The sequence below is a fragment of the Hyaena hyaena genome, unplaced genomic scaffold (genome assembly GCF_003009895.1).
Source record: "Hyaena hyaena isolate Hyena2069 unplaced genomic scaffold, ASM300989v1 scaffold_199, whole genome shotgun sequence".
Lineage (NCBI taxonomy): Eukaryota > Metazoa > Chordata > Mammalia > Carnivora > Hyaenidae > Hyaena > Hyaena hyaena.
The window spans coordinates 1,431,108-1,456,730 of record NW_024080831.1 but is presented as its reverse complement, the minus strand read 5'-3'; the positions used below and the strand labels follow the sequence as shown (position 1 = coordinate 1,456,730).

Sequence of the window (25,623 nt, the reverse complement as noted above, 5' to 3'; positions counted from 1 at the left end):
AGGCTCTGAGCTGTCAGCACAGAGCCCAAGGTGGGGCTTGAACTCACAAATCGTAGGATCATGACCCGAGCTGAAGTCGGATGTTTAACTGAGTGAGCCACTCAGGTACCCCTAAAGATTTTATTTTTAAGTAATCTTTGCACCCAATGTGGGACTTGAACTCACAACCCCAAATCAAGAGTTGCACACTGTACCGATTGATCCAGCCAGCGCCTGGATCTTGTTATCTTTAATTTCAAGAACCAATTTATATAGAATCCAGCAATATACAATTTAAAAATTATTCTAAATTAAACTACCATTCAAGGAACACTCTAGGGTTTTTGTTTTTGTTTTTGATACTGGAAAACTTATATTCATTCAAGATTTCTCTATCAGAACTTGTCATAATTTTATTTGGGTTCACAGGGGAAAATACTATTAAAATAGTTCATTTACATCACACTGAAGGACATCTTGAGCTCATTTGTTTTATTTACTTATTTATTGACAATTTTGAGGAATAATTCACATACCATACAATTCACTCATTTAAAACTACACAACTCAGTAGTTTTCTAGTAGATTCATAGAGTTATATAACCATCACCACAATAATTTTAGAATGTTTTCATCAACCCAAAAAGAATCCCTGTTCCCATTAGCAGTCACACCCCATTCCTTACCCCCTAAATATTCCACTCTTAGGCATCCTATGATCTTCTGTCTTTCTCTACAGGTTTGCCTACTTTGGAAGTTTCATATAAATGTCCATACAATACGTGGCCTTCTGTGATTGGCTTCTTTCATTTAGCATGGCACTTTGAAGGTTCATCATGTTGTAGTACATATCAGTACTTTATTTCTTTTTATGACCAAATATTCTATTATATGGCTATACTATACTTTGTTTATCTATTCATCAGTTGATGAAGATTTAGGTTGTTTTCAACTTGCAGCTCTTATGAAGAATACTGCTAAACACATTTGTGTACAAGTTTTTGTGTTGACCAGCCTATTAAAAGTAAAAGGAGAACTCTTATAATTACAACAAAACTATACAGAATTTACTTTGCAGTAATGTTAGACTTTTCAAGATTCAACAATTTTCATATCCGCCATCACAAAAGCTCATCATGAGACGGAAACTGGTATCATTACTTTACCACAGAATCAGAGGAGATTAGATGTTTTCTAAGATCCCTTCTTACATTAAGTCAATAATTACTACTTTCTGTTTCTTCTCCATGCACAGAAAAGAAAGATAGGTTGTAGACATTTCTGGGTCCTGAGGAAATTATCAACAAACATTACTGAGCTCATTACAAGCAGCAAGCACAAGTGTGCACATGGAACTGGGCTGTAGACAGAAGTAATACACCAAGTACGACTTGCCAGGCTACTCTGAGTTCCCCATGCTAGTGTGAAGTACTTGACTCCCTCACTATTTCCCAACTGTGTTTTGCCTACTTTAATACTGTTATGCTTTTGACACTCTTCCTTTCCTTCTGGTTACTACTTCTGCCTCTCCTTGGGGAACTTTCCATTCTCACTCACAAAGATCCTCATCATTGACTCAACTCTGCCAACTATCTCCACTCCACCTCCAAGACTATGGACTAAACTTCATCACGGCTTTCTATGCTGGATTAATGCCCCCTCTGGACTCCAGGTTGGCCAAGTGCTGTGCAAGATGCTCAGGAGGTGCACAATGGATGTTTGTTAAATGAAGGATCTATTAAGATTTCCTATCAGTTCCACGTGTGTGAGGTTTAAAGGGGTAAAAATGAATTTGTGGTTTAGTTGAATTTTTCAGTCATTAATTAATGACATACTTCTCCAGTGATCAAAGCATTTGGAATCCTCAACTTATTCATGAGTCTCTTTCCTCAGCTATTTATGGTAATACAGTTGATTCAGTGGGATTGAAATGATTTACTCAATAGAGACAGATTCAGAGGCATAGGAAGCAAACTCCTAAAGATTTGACCCATTAGAATAATCAGACAGAAGACCCAAAGAGAAGGTTTATCTAACCAATTATTTCTTTTGCTTTGTATTTCAGAGCAATCTTACTTCAGATCTTTGGATTTAATTTCAATGAAATTCAGTGAACATCAGCTGAGTTCAGTATGGGAGGTATAACCTGGAAGGCTGAATCACAATTTACTGCTAGGGGGTCCTGCCAAGCTTTGCCATTCTTTCAGAGGAGGGTTTCCTAGAGAAGCCAATTTTTTCAGATAGTCACAGGGCTCTAGTTGTGGAATATCAGGATTCTGTCTATAATATTTCTGCAACTTCTCTAGCACTATGGGCAACCCAACTGTGGAGGCATAGAACATGGGTCCCCCCTTGTGTCTTGGCCATCCATACCCATGTAAATAGATAATATCAATGTGCTCTGGAATAGCAGCTATCCCTTCTTCCAAGATACGGAATGCTTCATTGATGAGTGAATATAAGCAGCGCTCACGGATCTCATCCTGGCTAATGATGCGTGGTTCAATGCAATAGATTTTTCTGTACTGTGACAGAAATTCAGAAAGCCAGGGATCAGGTTTGTAAATCCTACCCAATGGCTTATCATATTGATACCAACCCTTACCTGTCTTCTGGCCAAATCGTCCTGATTCACAGAGAATATCAGGAATTGGGCAGTATCTCCCATTGTCCCGCTTTCGGGAAAAAGTTCCTGGAGGCAATGTAGGTCCAGTAAGGCCTTTCCCTTGTCGACATTTCCAACCCACGTCCAATCCAGAAAGATCTGACACTCTAAAAGGTCCCATTTTGAAACCAAACTCTTCTAGCACCTGATCTATGTTTTCCGGAGTACTGCCTTCTTCTAACAAGAAATGTGCCTGATTGTAATAAGGATTCAACATTCGATTGCCAACAAACCCATAACAGTTACCTACAACTACTCCAATTTTTTTAATCTTTTTTGATAAATTCATAACTGTGGCAATAGTAGTAGGGGAAGAGTATTGGCTGGGAATAATCTCTAACAACTTCATGACATGGGCTGGTGAGAAGAAGTGAGTGCCAATGACCAAGTGAGGGCGGTCAGTGGAAGAAGCAATCTCATCAATGTCCAAGGTTGAAGTATTGGTGCACAAAAAAGCTTCTGGCTTGCACACAACTGACAATTCAGCAAAGACTTGCTTCTTCAGGTTAATGTCCTCAAATACTGCTTCAATGACTAAATCTACACCACCAAGCTCTTTCATAGATGTAGTTAACCTGGGTTTTGGTCCTGACCAATGCTGCATTTTGGATGCTTCCTTTTCCAAAATGGAGGTTATTATCCCATCGGCAGTCTCTAGCTGCTTCTTGTCCAATTCTACAGCAATCACAGGGATCTTGGCCTTTGCAAAAGAAATGACAATGCCTCGGCCCATTGTTCCCAAACCTGCAGACAAGAGTGAAGCAGGGAAAGAATGATTCATTGTTGTTGGGAACTGGAAAAGTACTCAGTAAATGAGAATCTTCTGTTGCAATGGGGCATTTATAGAGATCAATTCAAGGAATACAAATAGAAGCTGCATGCTCGGTCAAAGAGGATGACCTTCCCTGATAGAGGAAGACTGTTCTTTGGTCAAGGGTATATGAGTAGCTGCTAGAACCTCCAAACAAGCTCTTAAGGAATACAAATGGATTGAATATTAGTTAAGATTAGGCACTGCGTTAAGTGTTCCAGAGGATGGGACATTCAGTAATATTCACACACATACACTATTAGAATTAATAAACAAGTTCAGCCAGGTTGCATTATACAAGATCTATATACAAAAATCACTTGTATTTCTAAATACTATCAATGAACAATCTGAATATGAAATTAATAAAACAAAACTTCTTATAATAGCATTAAAAAGAATGAAATACTTCAGAATAAATTTAAGAATTGTAAAGCTTGTACCCTAAAAACAAGGAAACATTGTTGAAATAAAATAAAGACCTAAATAAATAGAAAGACATCCCGTGTTCATAGATCAGAAGACTTAATATTGTTAAAATGGCAATAGTACCCAAATTGATCTACAGATCCAATGTAATCCCTATCAAAAATCCATCTGGCCTTTTGCAGAAATTAACATGATGGTCATAAAATGCATATAGAAATACAAGTAACCTAAAATAACCAAAATAATATTGAAAAAGAAGAACAAAAAGTTGGAGGATTTACTCTTCCCAATTTAAAAACTTATGACAAAGCTACGGTATTCAAGAAAGTGTGGTATAAGGATAGATATATCGATCAATGAAATAGAATTGAGAGTCCTGAAATGATCTCATAACTTATAGCCAATTTTTGATATGGTGCCAAGGTAATTCAATGGGGAAAGGACAGTCTTTTCAGCAAATAATGCTGGGATAACAGGATATCCATTGGCAAAAGAATGATGTTGTACTCCTAGCTCATACCATCTACAAAAATTAATTCAAATTGGATCACAGACTGAAGAGTTAAAACTGTAAAACTCTTATAAGTAAATCTCCATGACCTTGGATAAGGCAATGATTTCTTAGATGTGATACCAAAAACATAAGCAGCATAAGAAAAATAGATAAATTAGACACTATCAAAATTAAAAATTTGTGTGCTTCAAAAGATGCCATAAAGAAAATAAAAAGAACCCATGGAATCATATACCTAGTAAAGGACTTGCATCAAAATATATAGAGAACTCTAACAACACACAATAAGAATACAATTTAATTTAAACTTTTCTCCAAAGAAAATATATAAATAACTAATGAGCATATGAGGAGATGCATCATTAATCATAAGGGAAATGCAAATCAAAGCCACAATGAGCTATCATTTCACATCCACTAGGAGAGCTATAATTTTTAAAAAAGACAATATAAAGTTCTAGTGAGGATGGGGGGAAATTCTAACCCTGATATATGGCTGGAAAATTGTAAAATAGTGCAGCTGCTGGCGAGGATGTGGAGAAACGGGCACCCTCCTGCACTGTTGGTGGGAATGTAAACTGGTACAGCCCCTCTGGAAAACAGTGTGGAGGTTCCTCAGGAAACTAACAATAGAACTCCCTTATGACCCAGCAATAGCACTGCTAGGAATTTACCCAAGGGATACAGAAATGCTGAGGCATAGGAGCACATGGACCCCAATGTTCATAGCAGCACTCTCCACAATAGCTAAAACATGGAAAGAGCCTAAGTGTCCATCAACAGATGAATGGATCAAGAAGATGTGGTTTATCTATACCATGGAATACTACATGGCAATGAGAAACAATGAAATCTGGCCATGTGTAGCAACATGGATGGACCTTGAGGGTGTTATGCTGAGCGAAATAAGTCAGGCAGAGAAGGACAAATACCATATGTTTGCACGTATAGGAGGATTAGGAGGAACTTGACGGAGGAACAAGGGGGAGAAGAAGGGCGGAAATGGTGGGGGAAAGGGAGAGAGGCAAACTATGAGAGACTCTTGAATGCTGACAAAAACTGAGGACTGATGGATGTAGGGGGGAGGAGGGATGGGCATGGAGGAGGACACTTGTGGGGATGAGCACTGAGTGTTATGTGGAAACTAATTTGACAATAAACTATTCGTAAAAACAAAAACAAAAACAAAAACAAACATTATGCTATGATCTATACCATGGAATACTACATGGCAATGAGAAACAATGAAATCTGGCCATGTGTAGCAACATGGATGGACCTTGAGGGTGTTATGCTGAGCGAAATATGTCAGGCAAAGAAGGACAAATATCATATGTTTGCACGTATAGGAGGATTAGGAGGAACTTGACGGAGGAACAAGGGGGAGAAGAAGGGCGGAAATGGTGGGGGAAAGGGAGAGAGGCAAACTATGAGAGACTCTTGAATGCTGACAAAAACTGAGGACTGATGGATGTAGGGGGGAGGAGGGATGGGCATGGAGGAGGACACTTGTGGGGATGAGCACTGAGTGTTATGTGGAAACTAATTTGACAATAAACTATTCGTAAAAACAAAAACAAAAACAAAAACAAACATTATGCTATGTTAAAGATACTGAAAACAAAAGGGCACATATTGTATGATACTATTTATATGAAATGTCCAGGGTAGGCAAATCCATGGAGGCAGAAAGTATATTGGTGGTTGCAAAGGGCTGGGGGAAGGGCAATGAGGAATGACTGCCAATGTGTACAGAGTTTCTTTTTAGGGTGATGAAAATATTGTAAAATTGATTGCGTAGTGGTTGCATAGCTTTGGAATATCTAAAAACTATTGAAGCGAATTCTTTTTTTGGTGACATTGTTACAATGCACTTAAGTTTTTTTTTTTCCTTTGGTAAAATACACACAACATAAAATTTACCATCATAACCACTTTTAAGTGTACAGTTCAATGGCATTCGTATATTTGCAGTATTGTACAACCAGCATCACTTTCCATCCCTATAGCTCTTTCAACTTGCAAAGATGAAACTCTGTACCCATTAAAAAAAAGAAAAACCATCCCTATCCTTCCTCCTACCAACTCATGGCAACCAACATTCTGCTTTCTATCTCTATGATTTTGACTTTCTAGGTATCTCATATAAGTGGAAGCATATAGTACTTGTTCTTTTGTGACTTGCTTATTTCACTTAGCAGAATATCCATAAGGTTTATCCGTGTAGTAGTATGTGTCAGAATTTCTTACCTTTTTAAGGCTGAATAATATCCGATTTTATGTATACACCACATTTTGTTTACCTATTTGTCTGTCAATGGACACTTGGGTTGCTTCTACTTCTAGGCTATTGTGAATATTGCTGCTATGAACATGAATTAAAAATTATCTGTTTGAGTCCCTGCCTTCAATTCTTTCAAAGGTGGAATTGCTGGGTCATATAGTAATTCTATTTTTAATTTTTTGAGGAACCACCATACTGTTTTCCATAGAAGTTACCCCATTTTACATTGAATCATAAATTTTATGGTAAATGAGTTACATCTCAGTAAAATTGTTATAAAAAATATAGTGGTCCCAACCTTCACTTAGCTTATAACCTAGAGATAGGAAGAAGAGTTCACAAGTATCCATTCTATATGGTAAAGTAAGTGATGTACAAATTTCTTTGGTGATTCAAAGGAAAGAGACTATTTTTAGTCGGATGAATCAAGAAAAGCTTCAAGATAAAGATATTTGGAGAAATACTTGAAGAAAGATTATATTGAAATAAGTGAAATGGGGAAAGTAGAAGCAACCAGACTGGGGAAGGGAAAAGGAAAGTGAGCAATAAGCAAAGGCAAGAAGAACAGAAAATGTGGAAAAATCATTTGATGGCAAAGATGTCATTGTCCTTTCCCCATCCCACTTTATTTTTCTCCTGGGCATATAGAAGACTGTATTTTCTGGACCCCTTGTATCCTAGTAGGGCCTGTGACTAATTCTGGTCAATGAAATGGAGGAGGTGGGTGGTGTGGGATCATGATTGGTCCCTACAATCTCCCACAAGATCCCTCATTACTACCAGGATGTAGAAGATGCAGGGAACAACTATAAGGCCTTGAAGGAGGCCGTTGAGCAGGTGCTGGCAAACTATGACCTGAGGGCCAAATCCACGTCACTGCCTATTTTAGTACTGCCAGTGAGCTAAGAATGGTTTTGCATTTCAAATAGTTGAAAGCAACAACAAAGAATATTTTCTGACACACGCAAGTTATATCAAATTTCAGTCCCATAAATAAAGTTTTATTGGAACACAACCACACAAATTTGACTCCATACTATCTATGGCTGTTTTTGTGTGCAGAGTTGAGTAGTTGCAAAAGATCATATGGCACAGAAAGCTTAAAATATTTACTATCTGGCTCTTAACAAAAAAAGTTTGCTGACCCTTTTCCAAAGGAGAATGGCAGAGCCATTAGTTGGGAAAAACAACTGGTCCTACCTTGAGGGTGTTATGCTGAGCGAAATAAGTCAGGCAGAGAAGGACAAATATCATATGTTTGCACGTATAGGAGGATTAGGAGGAACTTGACGGAGGAACAAGGGGGAGAAGAAGGGCGGAAATGGTGGGGGAAAGGGAGAGAGGCAAACCATGAGAGACTCTTGAATGCTGACAAAAACTGAGGACTGATGGATGTGGGGGGGAGGGAGGGATGGGCATGGAGGAGGGCACTTTGGGGATGAGCACTGAGTGTTATGTAGAAACTAATTTGACAATAAACTATTTGTAAAAAAAAAGAAAAAAAAAGAAAAAAGAAAAAAGAAAAAAGAAAAAAAAAAAAAGAAAAGAAAAACAACTGGTCCTAGATGACCATATGGAGCAAGCAGGAAATAAATCTTTATTGTATTAAACCGTTATTATCTACTACAGCAGCAGGTTATCTGTTACCTAGCCAACAAAAAGAAAAAAGAAAAAAAAAAAAAGAAAAGAAAAACAACTGGTCCTAGATGACCATATGGAGCAAGCAGGAAATAAATCTTTATTGTATTAAACCGTTATTATCTACTACAGCAGCAGGTTATCTGTTACCTAGCCAACCCATTGTGGATGAAACTGACTAGCTTTGGGATTGGACTTGAATACAGAATGCTATCAGCCATCAGAAATCATTGTTTCTCTGGAATACATTTAATTTTCAAACTGCATTAACTTATTTAATATGATAAATAAATTATTTGAAAACGGTTTTTTTCCCCCAAATTAATAAACATCTGCATTTCACTCAGTAGCAAGAAGGCTGGATAGTTCTCACTGCGATAGCAACTTGTATCCTAAACTTTAGTCTGGGTAAATAGGTGGTAGAGCATGGGGTTCAAAACCCTGGCCTCCTGACTCTCAGTCCCAAGCTTCACATAACATTTCTACCATTACAGAAATTATAATCGCACAGAGACAATGAGGACTAACAAGCTGTAGCGTGAAAGCACTTTGTAAAGTGTAGCGTAAGGTAGGTGATATCTCAGAAATGACAACAGAGCAGGGAAGGAAAGGCACTTCTGAAGGTACAGTTTTTTTAAAATATTTTTTAATGTTTTATTTGTTTCTGAGAGAGAGAGACAGACAGACAGACAGCGTGAGTAGGGGAGGATCAGAGAGAGAAGGAGATACAGAATCTGAAGCAGGCTCCAGGCTCTGAACTAGCCATCAGCACACAGCCCTACATGAGGCTCGAACCCACGAACTGTGTGATCATGACCTGAGCCAAAGTCGGACGTTTAACAGACTGAGCCACCCAGACGCCCCCAGTTGTTTTCTTTTTTAATGTTTTATTTTATTTGTGAGGGAGAGACAGCAAGCACCAAGTGAGGGAGGTGGAGAGAGAGAGAAGGAGACAGAGAATCCGAAGCAGACTCCAGGCTCCAAGCCATCAGTGCAGAGCCCAACACTGGGCTCAAACTCACAAACCATAAGATCACAGCCTAATCTGAAGTCAGACACTTAACCAACTGAGCCACCCACGCACCCCAATAGAGTAGAGTTCTTCAGAGTTCACCTCTCAGAGAAGATCTGCTAAATGACCTTTGGGGCTACAAATCCACTCACACTCCAAATCATAAAGTGAGCCAGATTAATGCTTTTCGCAAGTGTCCTAGCCATAATTTTAGATTCTCTTTAGCTCTATAAACTGACACAGCTCATTTAATCACTGAAACCAAAACATACATGAAAACACAATATGTATTTCTTTTAAAAAGTTCTTAGCTCTTTTCATAAATTTGTGGTCTCTAAGATCTCAAAAACAATGGTCTGAGAAACCAAGCTTTTCACTGTTGGGAATTACCTTTTCAAAGGTACATATTATATTAATATTGGCTTTAGTTTTCCTAATTTTTCCTCATTAAACACATACAAACAGGAGCAAGGAGTCCTGCTTCCCTAATAACATATTGCCTTTAACTGCCATGGAATTAAATCTGGTCAAGAACCCGTTTTTTTGACAGAAGTAAATAAAGAATAAGGGATGCCTTCACTACTGGTTCTGGAGTTCTAGTCCACTGCAGTCTCTTCCTCTTTTGACGGCCTTGAGAGCCCAGCCCTGTTCTGAGAAGCCTGGAAATGGGCTCATGGAAGTGTACACTTGGGTTTTCGCCAGAGGGCAGAGTGGAAGGGTGATGAGTCATGGAGTGTTTGAAGATGCTGACAAGAGTGTAACTGATGTGACGACCCTGGAAATGAAATGTGAATAGACAAGAAAGTCAAAATAAGGGGAGCTGATCAAGTAACAGATGCAGTTGGAGTAACCAAGTAAGAGATGTGGAAAGATACAAGGTTGTGGGGGGAAAGTTTGGATTTGGAATTTCAGCGTGGAGAAATATTCAGGGTAAAGACAAGACCCATGGTAAAGGCATGAGTAGGGGTCATGGAATTGAAGTGAGGTGAACATCACTGGATCTGTGGAGGCAAAGGCACCCGGAAGGAATAGGGCTGGATACATGGTCCACATGGATGATGAAGATAATCAGGGTGGCAGCAGGATTTGGGGGAAAGTGGATAACTGTGAGCCAGGTACCAGAATTTTCAGCCAAGTGGAGGCAGGGGTAGGGGGAAGCAATGACAGTAATGAGAAGGGACACAGTGACAAGAGCAGATGGCAGAGCCACAGAGGAGTGTCCTGAAAGAGATAATGGTCTGAGAAGGGAATTGGGAAGTGCCACTGGGGCCCTTGGGCTGTGAGAGAAGCAGTAGCATTCTCCTGAGAGGGCTGCAGGAGGAGTGTGTGCCCAGAGTAAGCCAGGTTATAGGCAGGAGACACACAGAAGTCATTAATGAAGCAGAAGAGGCTGTAGGAGCATTCTGGAGGGCACTGGGTGCAGTGGGAGGCTGAGTCACAATGAACAAGTATAGGGTAGTATGGGGACAGGCATGAAGAAGGGAGAAATGACCAAACTCTCTCACTTTATTTGTATCCAAGTTACCATCTATATATTTTAAATGCTTTTTCTTTAAAAATTTTTTAATGTTTATTTATTTCTGAGAGAGACAGTGTGAGCAGGGTAAGGGTAGAGAGAGAGGGAGATGCAGAATCTGAAGCAGGCTCTAGGCTCTGAGCTGTCAGCATAGAGCCCAACATAGAGCTCAAACTCACAAACTGTGAGATCAGGACCCAAGCAGAAGTCAGACGTTCAACTGACTGAGCCACCTAGGTGCCCTTAAATGCTTTTTCAAATATTTTTCTGAACAATGTGAGGTACACTTAAAAAAAAAATAACTCCAGGGGTGCTTAGGTGGCTCAGTCAGTTACAGTTAAGTGCCCAACTCTTTATTTCAGTTGAAATCATGATCTCACACTTTGTGAGATTAAGCCCTACATCGGGCTCTGCACTCATAGGGCAGAACCTGCCTAGGATTCTCTCTCTCCTTCTCTCTCTGCTCTTCCCCTGCTCTCTCTCTCTCTCTCTCACTCAAAATAAATAAATAAACTTAAAAAAAAAAACGACTTCAGACTTTTAGATATTTCATGTCAGACATGAATCTGGAATTTTTTTAAAAAAGGCTCACAACAAGGAAATAGGGAAACTTTCAAACAATGGTTGACCAACACAATACTGATATATTTTACCTTTGCTATTATATTGCATTAATTATTCTTGGCTTGAAGGAATATAGAGAAGAAACAGGGTAACTGCACAACAACTTAGGAATAAATATTGGTGCTGCTGAAAAAGCACAAAAAAAGGAACACTCATAGTTCTCTGTCACACTCTCTCTACCCACCTCTTTTAAAAACCACAACTGGGGGTGCATGGGTGGCTCAGTCAGTTAAGTGTCCAACTCCTGATTTTGGCTTAGGTCATGATCTTATGGTTCATGGGGTCAAGCCCTACATTGGGCTCTGTGCTGATGGCATGGAGCCTGCTTGGGTTTCTCTCTCTCTCCCTCTCTCTATGCCCCTCCCTTGCTGTGAGCATGTGCTTCTTGTTCTCTTTCTCAAAATAAACAAACATTAAACAAAATCAAAAGTGAATGAGTTAATGCTGCAAGGAGCACAGTGTGACTGATAACAATAGGCTAAGAAGATGTTGAGCAGGCTCTTTCCCTCCAAACTGGGTGGGTGCTGGAGAGCTGAGTGAGGTTTAAGAAAGCTGACACTTTCAGTACACCTTGTCCCCCAGAAAGACTGTACATAAGCTGACACATATAACATTTTGCTTACCATTTCATGGGGTTTAAAATCTACCAAAGAACCTTTATCTGATATGCCATTTGCAAATTTCTTCTCCCATTCTGTTGGTTGCCGTTTAGTTTTGTTGATTGTTTCCTCTGTAGTGCAGAAGCTTGTTATCTTGATGAGGTCCCAATAGTTCATTTTTGCGATGGAATGGGAAAAGATATTTGCAAATGACATATCAGATAAAGGGTCAGTATCCAAAATCTATAAAGAACTTACCAAACTCAACACCCAAAAAACAAATAATCCAGGGAAGAAATGGGCAGAAGACATGAATAGACACTTTTCCAAGAAGACATCCAAAAGGCCAACAGACACATAAAAAGATGTTTAACATCATTCATCATCAGGGAAGTACAAATCAAAACCACACTGAGATACCATCTCACACCAGTCAGAGTGGCTAAAACTAACAACTCAGGCAACAACAGATGTTGGCGAGGATGTGGAGAGATGGAAATCCTCTTACACTGTTGGTGGGAATGCAAACTGGTGCAGCCACTCTGGAGAACAGTGTGGAGGTTCCGCAAAAAATTAAAAATAGAATTACCTTACAGTACTACTAGAAATGTATCCAAGGGATACAGGAGCATTCATTCACTCATACATAGGGGCACATGTACCCTAATGTTTACAGCAGCACTTTCAACAATAGCCAAATCATGGAAAAAGCCCAAATGTCCATCAACTGATGAATGGATAAAGAAGGTGTGGTTTATATATTCAATAGAATACTACTTAGCAATGAGAAAGAATGAAATCTTGCCATTTGCAACAACATGTATGGAACTGGAGGGTATTATGCTAAGTGAAATAAGTCAGGGAAAGAGAGATATCCTATGTTTTCACTCATATGTGGAATTTGAGGAACTTAACAAAAGACCATGGGGGAAGGAAAGGGGAAAAAATAGTTTCAAAGAGAGAGGGAGGCAAACCATAAGAGACTCTTAGATACAGAGAGCAAACTGAGGGTTGATGGGAAGTACAGGGGAGAGGGGAAAATGGATGATGGGCACTGAGGAGGACACTTGTTGGGATGAGCACTGGGTGTTGTATATAAGCAATGAATCATGGTAATCTACTCCTGAAGCCAAGAGCACACTATATACACTGTATGTTAGCCAACTTGACAATAAATTATATCTTTAAAAATAATAATAAAATGAAATAAAACCCACCAAAGACCATTCTTTGATCAAGACTAAGAGCAAATGAAGATTAGGAAAGTAGAGCCAAGAAGCTAATCAGAGGGCTAACTTCTGAGGAAAGAAGACATTTTGTTTGGGAATATTCCTGAGGGAAAAATTAAGGAGGTTACTATTTCAGGGTGCAGAGGGATTTGAGGATAGTGGTATCCAATGAAGAGGAGTGAATGGATCCAGGGACCAGAAAGGCAGAGCCTTCATTCTAAATACCTAGATACAAGAGTAACATACCATTCCTTGAAATGTGGTACAAATAATAACCACTGTTGGGAAGTCCAGGAGTGAGAGATTCAAGCAGGGAAGAGGAGATAAGTAAAAAATGCCCAGAACCTGGAGTCAGACAGATTGAATGTCAGATCCTTATACCACTTGTGTTTAGCTTATTGGTGGAAAGGTTGGTGTCTCTAGGCTTCACATGTAAAATGGAGATAATTCATGGGCTGGGGTACAAAATAAGTTAGCTACACAAGTAACGTGTTTAGTATAGAGTCTGGTACCCAGTGGCCCTAAGCAAACAGTAGCACTTTATATGTGCAGATTTGGAGAATGCCTTTAACCACACCATGTTCTTACCGAGAACGCCAACTGAGGAGATGGGCCGCGCTGACACTGTTTTCCAGGATGCTCCTGAGGGAGTTGACCACTTATTTGCCTTTCTCTCAGCAAAGAAAACATATTGCAGTGCTTGAGCCTGCCCTGATTTCAGAAGGTACATAAACAGCTCCTCTTCTTTCTTGATGCCCACCTCATAGGGGTACTGTACGGCAGCCTGGACTGCACGGACACAAGTCTCCTGAGAAAGGCACCCAGGATGCTGCTTCCGCATCTTCAAAAGGGCTTCGTTGAATATGCCATCCATGTTGGGCAAGCTCTGAATTGGCTTGTTGCAGAGTCTACGGGATTCTAGAGATTGATCTTCCAGAAATAAGAAAGAAAATCACATCTTTGGAAATGTTACTTGTACCAAGGAAATATTAACATGTAGTAACAACAACAACAATAATAGTAATTCCTATTCAAATTCAAAATACAAAATTAAATACTATTCATGAAAATATTTAATGTAACGCTAATATCAAAATATCTGTTATCTTTGCACCTCAGTTCTGTAAGGTAGAATTCAACAGATTCAAAGCAATCTTCAAATTACCTAATTTAGGCATAAAAATTGCATTTTCCTTCTGTTCCAAAGCCAAGACAGTGTCATAATAGATTAAATATTCAACTCTCTGTAGGTTTAAGGAAAATATTTCTGAGTTAAGATTATTTTAGATTCAAAATAATCTTAACTCCATTCCTAACAGTAACAAAAACTGAAAAACACCTAGGAAAGAAGGCAGTGCTATATTGGTACAAGGAGAGACATACAAATCAGTGGAAGAGAACTGAATGTTTGAAATTTAATCCTGACAATTAGAACCAACTGATTTTCAACACAAGTGCCAAAACAATTCAAATAAAGTAAGGAGAGTTTTTCAATAAATGGTGCTGAAATAACTGGATAGATACATGCAAAAAAAAAAAAAAACAATAATAATAGATCCTTACCTAGAGCCATATACAAAAATTAACTCACAGTGGATCATAAATCTAAATTGAAGACCTAAAACTATAAAAATTTGTAGAACAAAACAGAAAGTCTTCAGGACCTCGGGTTAGGCAGAGTATTCTTATCATGATCCATGAAAGAAAAAATGTCAATAAACCAGACTTCATCAAAATTAAAGATGTTGTACTTCAAAGAACACCATTAGGAAAATGAAATGACAAGCCATAAACTGGGCGGAAATATGTGTATGGTAGGCAGAGTAATGTCCCCTTCCCCATGTCTACTACCTAATGCCTAGAACCTATGCATATATAACCCTACAAGGCAAAGGGACTCTACAGATATGATTAATGTTAAAAAACCTGAAATGAAATTATCCTTTATTGTCTAGATGTTCCCAACCTAATCACACAAGTCCTTAAAAGAGGAGACCCTTTCCCAGCTGTGTTGAGAGAGACATTGATGAGGAGGAAAGGTCAGAGAGATGCAGCATGGGGTAGATTCGACCCCAAGATTCGATGATGTAGCTTTGAAGATGGAGGTAAGAGGCCAAGAATCTAGGAACTCAGTGGCCTCTAAGCCATTCATTTGAATTTACAACCAGCAAGAACTTGGAAATGTTGGTCCTACAGCACAAGACACTGAATTGTGCCAACAACCTGAGTGAGCAGGAGACAGATTTTCCCCTAAAGCCTCCAGAAAGGAGTACAGCTGCAGACACTGGATTTTAGGCCAGTGAGAACCTCCTACCAGATTTCTAACCTATTGATCTGTATGATAATAAATTTGTGTTGTTTAAACTACAAAGCTTGCGGTAATTGATATCAAAGCAACAGAAAACTAATATGATTTACAAATCAAATATCAAATGAAGTATTTGTATCCAGAGTATTTAAAAAATGTTTGTTTCTTAATAGTAAGAAGGCAGACAACTCAATTATTTAAATGGGCAAAAATGTGAGTGGATATTTCACCAAAGAGAATATATGAATGGCTAATACATATGTGAAAAGGTATTCAACATCATCAATCATTAAGGCAATGCAAATTAAAGCCACAGTGATAAAAAAACAAACAAACCATAGTCAATGTGGTAGGTAATCCCTAAGTAATGGGGTGTCATTTTTGAGATGCAGTTACAAAAAGACTCTGGCTTCAGTCTTGTTCACCATCTTTTGCTCTCTCACTTGTTCATTTTGATGGAGGCCAGCTGCCATGTGTGAGCTGCCCTTTGCCCATGTGGCAAAGAAGTGAAGGAGACCTTCAGCCAACAGCTGAACATTAGAACATAGCTATACATTAGAATACTATTCAGCAATCAAAATACTATCAGCAAACTACTAATATATGCTACAGTTCCAATGAGCCTCAAAACATACAAACTGAAAGAAGCCAGATACAAAAAATTACATATATATGATGCCATTCATAGTAAATGTCCAGAAGGGCAAATCTATAAAGATGGAACAATCAGTGGTTGCCTAAGGCCAGGGGTGTGGAAGTGGGGTAAGCTGCAAAAAGACTTGAGGGAAATTTTGGGGGCAATGGCAAGCCCTTAAAACTGATTAATGGGGATGGTTATGCAACTCTATAAAGTGAATTATGCTTCATTAAAGCTGTTTTTTAAAATGCCTAGAAATGAACTTATCAAGAAATATACAAGACCTTTAAGAATATAAATACACCATTTTATTGAAGAACATATAATAAGACCTTAATAAAGAGAGTGACTCCATGTTTCTGGTTATAAACATTTAATAGCAAGAAAATATAAATATTGTCCATATATAATATATGAATTTCTCATTAGAATCCTTGTGGTTCTAAACTTTAAAAAAAATAACTCAACAGGGGAACCTGGCTAGCTCAGCCAATAGAGCATGTAATTTTTGATTTCGGGGTCATAATACTGAGCCCCATGTTGGTCATGGAGCCTACTTAAAAAAAACAATAATAATAAAAATAAAAATAACTCAACGGAATGATTCTAAAGTTTGCATAAAAGAATAAATGTGTATGAGAAACATTATATTATATATTAGAATATACTTACATAAAATTCCTAAAAACCTGTTATGTCCTGTTATAATGATATCAGTCATAATTTTAAAATGTATGTCACAGAAATAAGACATTATCATTGGGGTGCCTGGGTGGCTCAGTCAGCTCAGGTCATGATCTGACTTCAGCTCAGATCATGATCTCATGGTTTGTGAGTTGGAGCCCTATGTCAGCTTTTTCCTGACAGCTCAGAGCCTGGAGCCTGCTTCAGTTTTGTGTCTCCCTCTCTCTGCCCCTCCCCACTTGCACTCTATCTCTCTCTTTCTCACAAGTAAACATTAAAAAAAATTTTTTTTAAGAAACACATTATCAGATCTTCAAATAAAAAGAATAAATGTGTAATTTTGGCAAATTATATTGTCAAAACTGTTTTCTAAAACACTATACCAGAAACCGTTTTTTTTTTTTTTTTTAAAGTACTGCCATCTCTTCACGGTTACACCATTATATCAGAAAGGTACACTCCAGTTAATTAGACAAAAATACCTACCAGGGCTTATAAAGCAGTTTCACTACAAATAGGTGTATGAACGTGAACCTGTCTGGCATTGGTGTGTTATTGTGTGTGCACAGGAGAGTAAGATTTGGATTTAACCCTATACACACGTGTGAGGCATTGTATAATCTCAATTTTTTTTTAAGCTAGGAGGCAATAATACTTTCTTAATGCTTGATTACTAAGTAGAATTGAAAACAATAGATTTTTTCATTACTGCTTTCTGTTAATAACAGGATTCAGGAAAGGACAGGAAGACATATGGTAAGGACATATAGCATATGGTCCCTGTTTGCTCTGCTACTGTTGGAAAGACATGAACTCCACCCAACAGGTTTCCAATTTTCTCAATTATCCAAAGTGTTAGCCTTTGATTTATGGGAAGACAAACTCAGCAGAGAAGGATGGAGACCTTTCCAGGGACTACAGCTGATTTAATTCCCAGTGGCCCCGAAAGGAAGACAGGAATGGTCAGGGGGGAGAGGAGGGAAGAGAGAGGGGCCAAGTATGTGGAGGGCCAAGTGGAAGAGGAAAGGGGGCTGAGCTGTCAGTGTTGTGGCACAAACAGGTAGCTGGGGCAGTCTGTGCCAGGGACAGTGATGATATTTTCAAAATGCTTTTCTTATATATTTGGTAGTTTTAAAGTCTTGGTAATTTAAAATGTTTTTAATGTTTTATTTATTTCTGAGAGAGAGAGAAAGAGAGAGAAAGCACGAGCAGGGGAGGGTCAGGGAGAGAGGGAGATACAGAATCTGAAGCAGGCTCCAGGCTCTGAGCTGGACGACGCAGCACAGAGCCCGACGCAGGGCTCAAACCCACGAACCATGAGATCATGGCCCGAGCCAAAGTCGGACGCTTAACCGACTGAGCCACCCAGGCGCCTCTTAAAGTCTTGGTAACTTTAAACCCACTCAGCTGCACCTACATAATCTTAGTGCTGGATCTGTGTCCTTGTGACCTTACCAGCATTCCCGTCTGATTAGGACTGATTGTCAACACCATAGTACTCCTCAGAGTTTTATCCGAGGAATTTAAAAAGTTCAGGTGCCCATGTCCCACTGCAGGCTCAGTTAAGAATATTTAAGGGTGGGGTCTACACATGAATATTTTAAAAAATTCAACACTTGATTTCAAGGTATAGCCTCTGGAAAGTCCAGGAGCACAGCGTTAGGTCAGCCACGGTATAACCAAGGCGGCTGCAGCTCCTGGCAAACTTTGTCCTGGGCCAGAAACAGAGAGAAAAAAAGAAAGAAAGGCCTGCTTAATGGTGTGCAGTAATTACTGCAGTAATTATTGCTGATCAGCACAATGGTGTTATCCTGGGGATACTCAGAATCTCTCAGACTGCAGATGGGCATTCTGGGAACTACCCATGGCACTTGTCCAGACCAGTCTATGGCCAAACTGAGCATGTCCACTGGAGAGTTTTGGATCAGGGCACAAATATAGATGCTTTTTCCCCGTTCAATTTCTCATCTTTTGCTGTAACTATAAAGGATGCTATTATCTTACAAATTTGTTCTATTAGAACAAAATATACTCAGAATTTCCCCTTTGGGTCTACAGGTATGGTGTTTTCAGAGTGGGTTTCTTGTACTCCTGGTTATTTGAAAATCCTGGTAGTTTTAAATCCACTCAGCTGTACCTACATAATAAGAGAGGCAAGTAGGGCAGGTCAGCACCAACATTTGCTGCCCAGGAAAATGCAGAGGGGAGGAACTAATTAGTGATTCAAATATGCTTATAATTGAATTATTTCCTTGACCCATTCACATTTTTCCCCCTTAATTCTTTCAGGTATTCTAAGGCAGAATATTCAAGTTTTGATTTAAAAAAAGAAGCGAATCACACTCCTAAAGGAAAAAAAGAAGTGATTATTTTCCCTCTTTTCTCTCTGGTAAATTGACAGAAAGATATTCTCTGCCTCGTTTAAAGAGAGACACATGCAACTTACAGAAATGGTTACCTAAGACATAAAGGACTGTCTCTTCTCCAGTTCTGATCAATAGTAAGTAAGCTGTGTTTGTCACAGAAGCTCTGCAAAGGACAGACAGAACCACTGTACTTTTCCAGTCTTGTGGGAGGTCACCCACAGAACTTGGGTATCACAGAAGAAGGAAGCTCCATTTAGACATGAGCTTCAGCTGTCTATGTGAGGCAGGGTCACTCTGCTCTTGTGAGACATGTGTATACAAATGTTCACAGAGAGCAAAAAAATTACAAAAAAGCAGAAGATAAAATGGAGAGAAAGACGATGAAACCAGTAAGATTCGTTTAAAGCCACAAAATCGAAGTGAATAAACAGACCAAAGTCTTCAGGCAGCATTAGAATCGCTAAAAATGGCTAACACAGTGCAGTAACGGTAACAGAACCAGTGTTCATTACAGGGACAAAAACAGCATCAGGTTCACAGGCTGAGGCCCCCAGTTGGATGTCCCTTGTGCACATCTTTGAATAACAGCACACACTTTCAGCTTCACGCCAGAAACATGCACATGGGAACAGGAAATTCTTACTCAGTCTGGAAATAAGCAGGCTGCTGGCCAAATGCAAGTGCAAATAAATAGCATTTTACAGGACCCTCTCTTCCCCAGTTTAGCAAAGCAATCTGGTTTGGCCAAGTAATTTGGAATTGCTCTGCTAAACCCATTGCACTGCAGTAGTTTGAGAAGCTTCATATAACAAGAGCATTAAGATGCATGAAGCTAATAAACTTCCACAGTCAACTCTCCAGGATGCATGTTAAGTTTGCAGAGAAATTTGCGGCTACTTCCCAAATCATATTTTTAGATATACGCTAACCTCCTATAATCCCTCCCATCCATAACTGGTTCCAAAGTGCTGATTGCAACATTGACCATTGGAAATTGAAACTAAGGAAATTCCTTAATCTTTTCCATGTTATTTTAAAATCAACATTTCACCGGGAGAAGTGGGGGTGGGAGTGAGCGTGGGAGCGTGGGGTGTGAGTTGCTGGGATGGAGTGGGGATAAGCTGCATTAGTGAAATAGTTTTACAAATGAGACAGGAGAACTCAATCACTTTACATGTATTTTAAAAATTGAGGTATAAATCACATACCGTAAAAGTCACCATTTTAAAGTTCACACTTCAGTGGTTTTTCGTATACTCACAAATGCCTCTTATAAAATATAAATATATATTTATAAAAGATATTTGTGGAGCCTCTCTTTCAAGTCAATCCACCATTTTTGTTCCGGCAAATAACTACATACTCATAGCTATATTTAAAAGCAAGCAAAAACCAAAAAGAAGAAAAAGATGGAGGAGGAGGAGGAGGAGGAAAAAGCCTGGAACAACAAAAAAAAAGGAAAAACACAAGACCTTAAATGGAAATGAAAGGCAAAATAAATAAGCCTCTCTTAGCTGTGCATTTTGTAAGATAATGAGTGGCAAATGTACACACAATTCTTTCAGGTAGTCGTTTGTTGGTCTGCACTATTTCTCTACCTTGTATCTCTAGCATTTACCTATTACAAAGCAGCACCAAGGATCCATAGCTTTCCAAACAGAGGAATTCATTCTAAAGACAACAGCAACAAATGAATAAAATTCCCAGCGTTTTCCATAGGATTCTAAGCCTTAATCCCCAAAAGAGACACAGTGGAGCTGCCCAGGTTATAGCAAGAACAAAAAACTAGAGCTCAACCATTGGAGCCTGTGGGGTCTCAGAACAGGGTCTGAAAACGACTAATTTTATTAAATCTTTTCCTTTTATTGATAAAACTCCCAAAGCTAATTTACTAAGATCTACAGAAGGTTGAGACTATAATCCAGTTCTCCTAACTACCTATCCCAAGCTCATTTCTCCACAGACTGCACCTCTTCCACATTGGCCAGGCATCCATTTTTCCTTTGGGTAAATTTAATGACTCAGATATTAGGAAAAGATAAATCTTTTTTTTTTAAATCAGGAGTCTTCATTACCTACCACCTAATACAACCAGTGATAAAAATTTATTAATTTTCGTATGCAAATATGGACCTGAAGACATACACATACACATTTGTGCAATTTCCTACCTGGTTATTTTCTGCTTAGTATTTCTTGTAAGCATTTTCCCTAGTTCTTCAACTTTCTTAAAAAAATGGAGTTTTAATGGCTGATCAGTTGCTTCATTGAGACCTATCATCTTTTATATAACTAATCTTCTAAAATTAAATTAGGTTTTTGGTCATTTCCAATATTTTACTATGATAAAGGTTCAGTGGGTATCACTGTACACAAATCTTTGTATACTTCTGTGATTATTTCTTTATGATAAATTCCTAAGAATAAAAATACTAGGTCAAAAGATGTGAGCAAGTCTCAATAAATAGCTGCCAAATTGCCTCTAGGTGAGATGTATTACAAGCAGTATAATAGGATCTTGTTTAAGCTCAATCTTGCCATATTATTTTTCTTTTCCAATTTGCTTGGCAAAAACTAGTATCTTCAAGTTCACTAGTGAATTTTTCATTATCCATTAAGTTTAAAAAGCATTTGAGAACCAAATATATACTACTATACAACTCAGCAACATTATTCTTAGGTATTTACTCCAGAGAAAGGGAAATATGTTTACAAAGACTGTATAGGTCCAAAGTGAGAACAACCTAAATGTCCATCAGCTGATAAATGGGATAAGCAATGTGCGGTACATCCATACTATGGAATACTATCAGGTAATAAAAAAAAATGAAATATTATTATGTGAAACAACATGGATGAACACCAAAGACATTATGCTAAGTGAAAGGAGTCAGACACAAAAGACTACATGCTATATTGTGGTTCCAACTTTACATGAAATTCTAAAAATCCAAAACGATAGTAACAGAAAGTAGGTCATTGATTATCTGTGGCCAATGGGCAGGGAAGAGAATCTACTGAAAAGAAGCATAAAAATATTTTTTAGGGTAATAGAACTTTATATAGATTGTGATAGTCATTACACAGCTACAAATAATTATAAAAATTCTTCAAACTTTATACTTGAAATAGGTAGATTTTATTGTGTGTACAGCACACCTCAATAAAGCTGGAAAAAATAAACACATAAGCAAAGATTACTTATGAAATTTTTTGAGAGAAATTAAATTATTTTCATTTTTGCATACTTCCTTTAAATTTTTGGCTATATTCATACTCCATTTAGTTATAATTATAGAATATATGTAAATTTATATTTGAGACATTTTTATCCACAATTTTACATATTTCTGTATAGTTTTCATAATTATAATTTAAAATAGTTATACGTAATTTCCCAAAGCCCCAAACCATTTCCCTACTGTTAACAGGTGAATTGTTAAATTTTAAAATGGATGATTCCTAAAAAAAAAAAAAAAAAAAAAAAGGAAAAAGAAATAAAGCAGAGGATTCCTTTTCAATATTTGGATGCCACCAAGTGGACAAACTGTGCAATGTTACTGAGATTGAGCAGACCAATTTATAAATTTTATAAACAAAATAATTTAATGTTTAGTTTTCTAATTTAAAAATATTTTTTAAGTTAAATAAATCACAAAAATTAAAACAGACCATTTTACAGTTTACTAGACCATGATTCTCATCTATCTCTTTTAGTTATTTAATTCTCAAATCTCAAGCTAGGGAATTCAGTTAAGGACAAGAACTTCCTATGGAAACTTAGTTCTTTACAACCTTAAACCACGGGTGTAACTGTTAGGAATGAGTCTACCATAAGCCTCAAACTAAAAAATCTTGTACAGATCTCCAAATGCAAATAGCCCTTGTTGTCAGCCAAGTGACTGCTAACAAAACAATACGCTCTGCCAGGAGGCACAATGAAATCAGCGATGAAAAGTTGGTGAAGACTGGAAGGCAAAGAAAGATACCAGAAAACTCACTCCCTTTTGGGCAAAGACTTGCTGATTCTCTTTATGAGTCACCGGGATTTTCTCTCTCTGGTCCCTGGCCTCTCCAATTCAGGCTTTTCCTGTTGCATTGAAACAGCAACTGGCTAGAGGTACAAAATGATTATTTCAGGGAAGTGTTTGGTCCCTGCTGGTGTCGACAAAAGAATGACTTTTTCAAAGGAATGCCTTTGAGTGACACTGAGCCATTGCCTACCACCAAGCAGAGAGGTGAACATGCTGCTCGGCCTGTGATCCAACACGGCTCCCAATTATTTTTTCTGGCACTCTTTAACCCTCTCCATCTTGCTGCTGATCTCCATAAAGTGAAAAGGAATAGTGCCACTCCAAAGAACTTTTTTTTTTTATGTTTTTTATTTATTTCTAGGAGAGAGAGAGAGACAGCGTGAACAGGGGAGGGTCAGAGAGAGGGAGTCACAGACTGAAACAGGCTCCAGGCTCCGAGCTGGCAGTCAGCACAGAGCCCGACGCGGGGCTCGAACCCACGAACCGCGAGATCATGACCTAAGCGAAAGTCGGACGCTTAACCGACTAAGCCACCCAAGCGCCCCTCCAAAGAACTTTTAAAGGGATGCCATAAACCCACTAAATGAGAAACCAGTGACAGAAAGAAAATACAAGCTCACTGAGACCTAACTATGGATTTATTGCGGTAAATTAGAGAGGCTTGTTTCTAATTGCTGAAATGTTTGCTTGTTTTCATTTTAATTATTTCTTACAGAAAATACATTATTTCAAAACAAATTCAAAAGGTTCAAAATGGTAAACAATGAAAAGTCTTCTTTCAATGTCTTCCCTGGCTGACCAGCCCCATTCCAGGAGGCCACCATTAACCATTTCTTGTGAATCTTTACATAAATATCGTATATGTAGAAGAACAGTTACATATATACATTCTCCCCATATAGACATTCAGTCCTATCTCCCTTTTCTTTTTGCACAAATGGTGAACCACTGTACACAGTGATGCTTTTCACTTAAGAGGACAATAGATTGTGGCATTCATACCAAATCAATACGTAGAGTTTCTCATTGAATTTAAAGCTGTATCCTATTCTATCACATGGATGTACCATAATATATTCATGGAATTCCATACTAAAATGAAAGTTTAGCTTGTTTCCAAACTTGTGCTATTTTCATTATTATCTTCTTACCAGAAATTCTCTGGGCAAATTTGATTGCTTCTTCAACCGGGTCTGAGTTCACAATTTCATCTAGAATGCCCAGCTTGAGTGCTTCATCTGCCAAAATTTGTCTTCCTAGAACAAAACAAAATAAACCCAGAGAACGATGTGAAATTAAAGTAAAAGCATTACTCTCTCTGGTAAGGAAGGTTATCTGTCCTGGATACAAACATCTATTAATAAATGAAATTAGTAAGCAACACAGAAGAAAGTAGTAGACGGGCCACTGCAGAGGTAACTTAGTTCAAGCTTCAGCTCTACCTCCTACTATTTGTGTGATGATGAAGAATTGTACAGGAGGGACCACACCCTCCTCCTAGGTAAATGGGAATAATTGTGCTTACCTTGGTAATTCTGAGTATCAAGTGAGAATAATACATTTTCTTTATAGTCTGGAAGTCTCTATAGAAGCAATTTGTTAACTATAAATCTCTATATAAAAGACGATTGATTTTTTTGCTAATAATAATAGAGGTAGTAACAGCAAAGCAGTAGCAGTATCTATCTTACACCAACATACATACCAACACTGATTACAAAAAACAAAACAAAACAAAAACAAAAAGATGACATCCTGAAACATAAATATAGTTGGGGAAATGGGGAAACTGATGATTAAGTTGACATTATTTAAGTTATAATCAAAATTACACAGGACAAATGGCTGGGCTTCTGTCATTTTTTGCCTACCCGGCATCTCAACCCTACCCTAACTTGTGGAATTGCTATTGTGTGAGCTTTGGACCCTGCGTTTTATTGCAGAAGCTAAAAAGGAAGCACAAGTGATCAGACAATTGTTCCTTCAGGTCCATGCAGTTAGGGTGTGGCCCATGACCCCAAGTTTGGCGAAAGGAGTGCTCCATAGAGGGTTTTTAGCCTGGAGTAATGAGACTAAGCAGCAGATAGCAACATCTAGCATCTAGTGGTGGTACTGGCAGCGTCCAGTATAGGATGGCAGCTTTAGGGTGTTAAAAAGTTTGATGACAAAAACTGAGGACTGATGGATGTGGGGGGGAGGGGGGGATGGGCATGGAGGAGAGCACTTGTGGGGATGAGCACTGGGTGTTATGTGGAAACTAATTTGACAATAAACTATTTGTAAAAAAAAAAAAA

The 25,623-nt window shown here is 38.3% G+C and overlaps 1 protein-coding gene across 1 annotated transcript in view; it reads right to left on the bottom strand.

Annotated features, from left to right (window-relative positions):
* Positions 1 to 506: 506 nt before the first annotated feature.
* The window catches only part of EHHADH (enoyl-CoA hydratase and 3-hydroxyacyl CoA dehydrogenase), a 67,945-nt gene continuing 42,828 nt past the window's right edge, over positions 507 to 25,623 (bottom strand). Inside the window, exons 5-7 of the mRNA XM_039241650.1 lie at positions 24,481 to 24,585; positions 13,889 to 14,230; positions 507 to 3,388 (exon numbers count right to left, since the gene is read on the bottom strand). Of these exons, the coding sequence (XP_039097581.1) occupies positions 2,139 to 3,388; positions 13,889 to 14,230; positions 24,481 to 24,585 (1,697 nt within the window). The 3' untranslated portion in view covers positions 507 to 2,138. The remainder of the gene's footprint in view (positions 3,389 to 13,888; positions 14,231 to 24,480; positions 24,586 to 25,623) is intronic.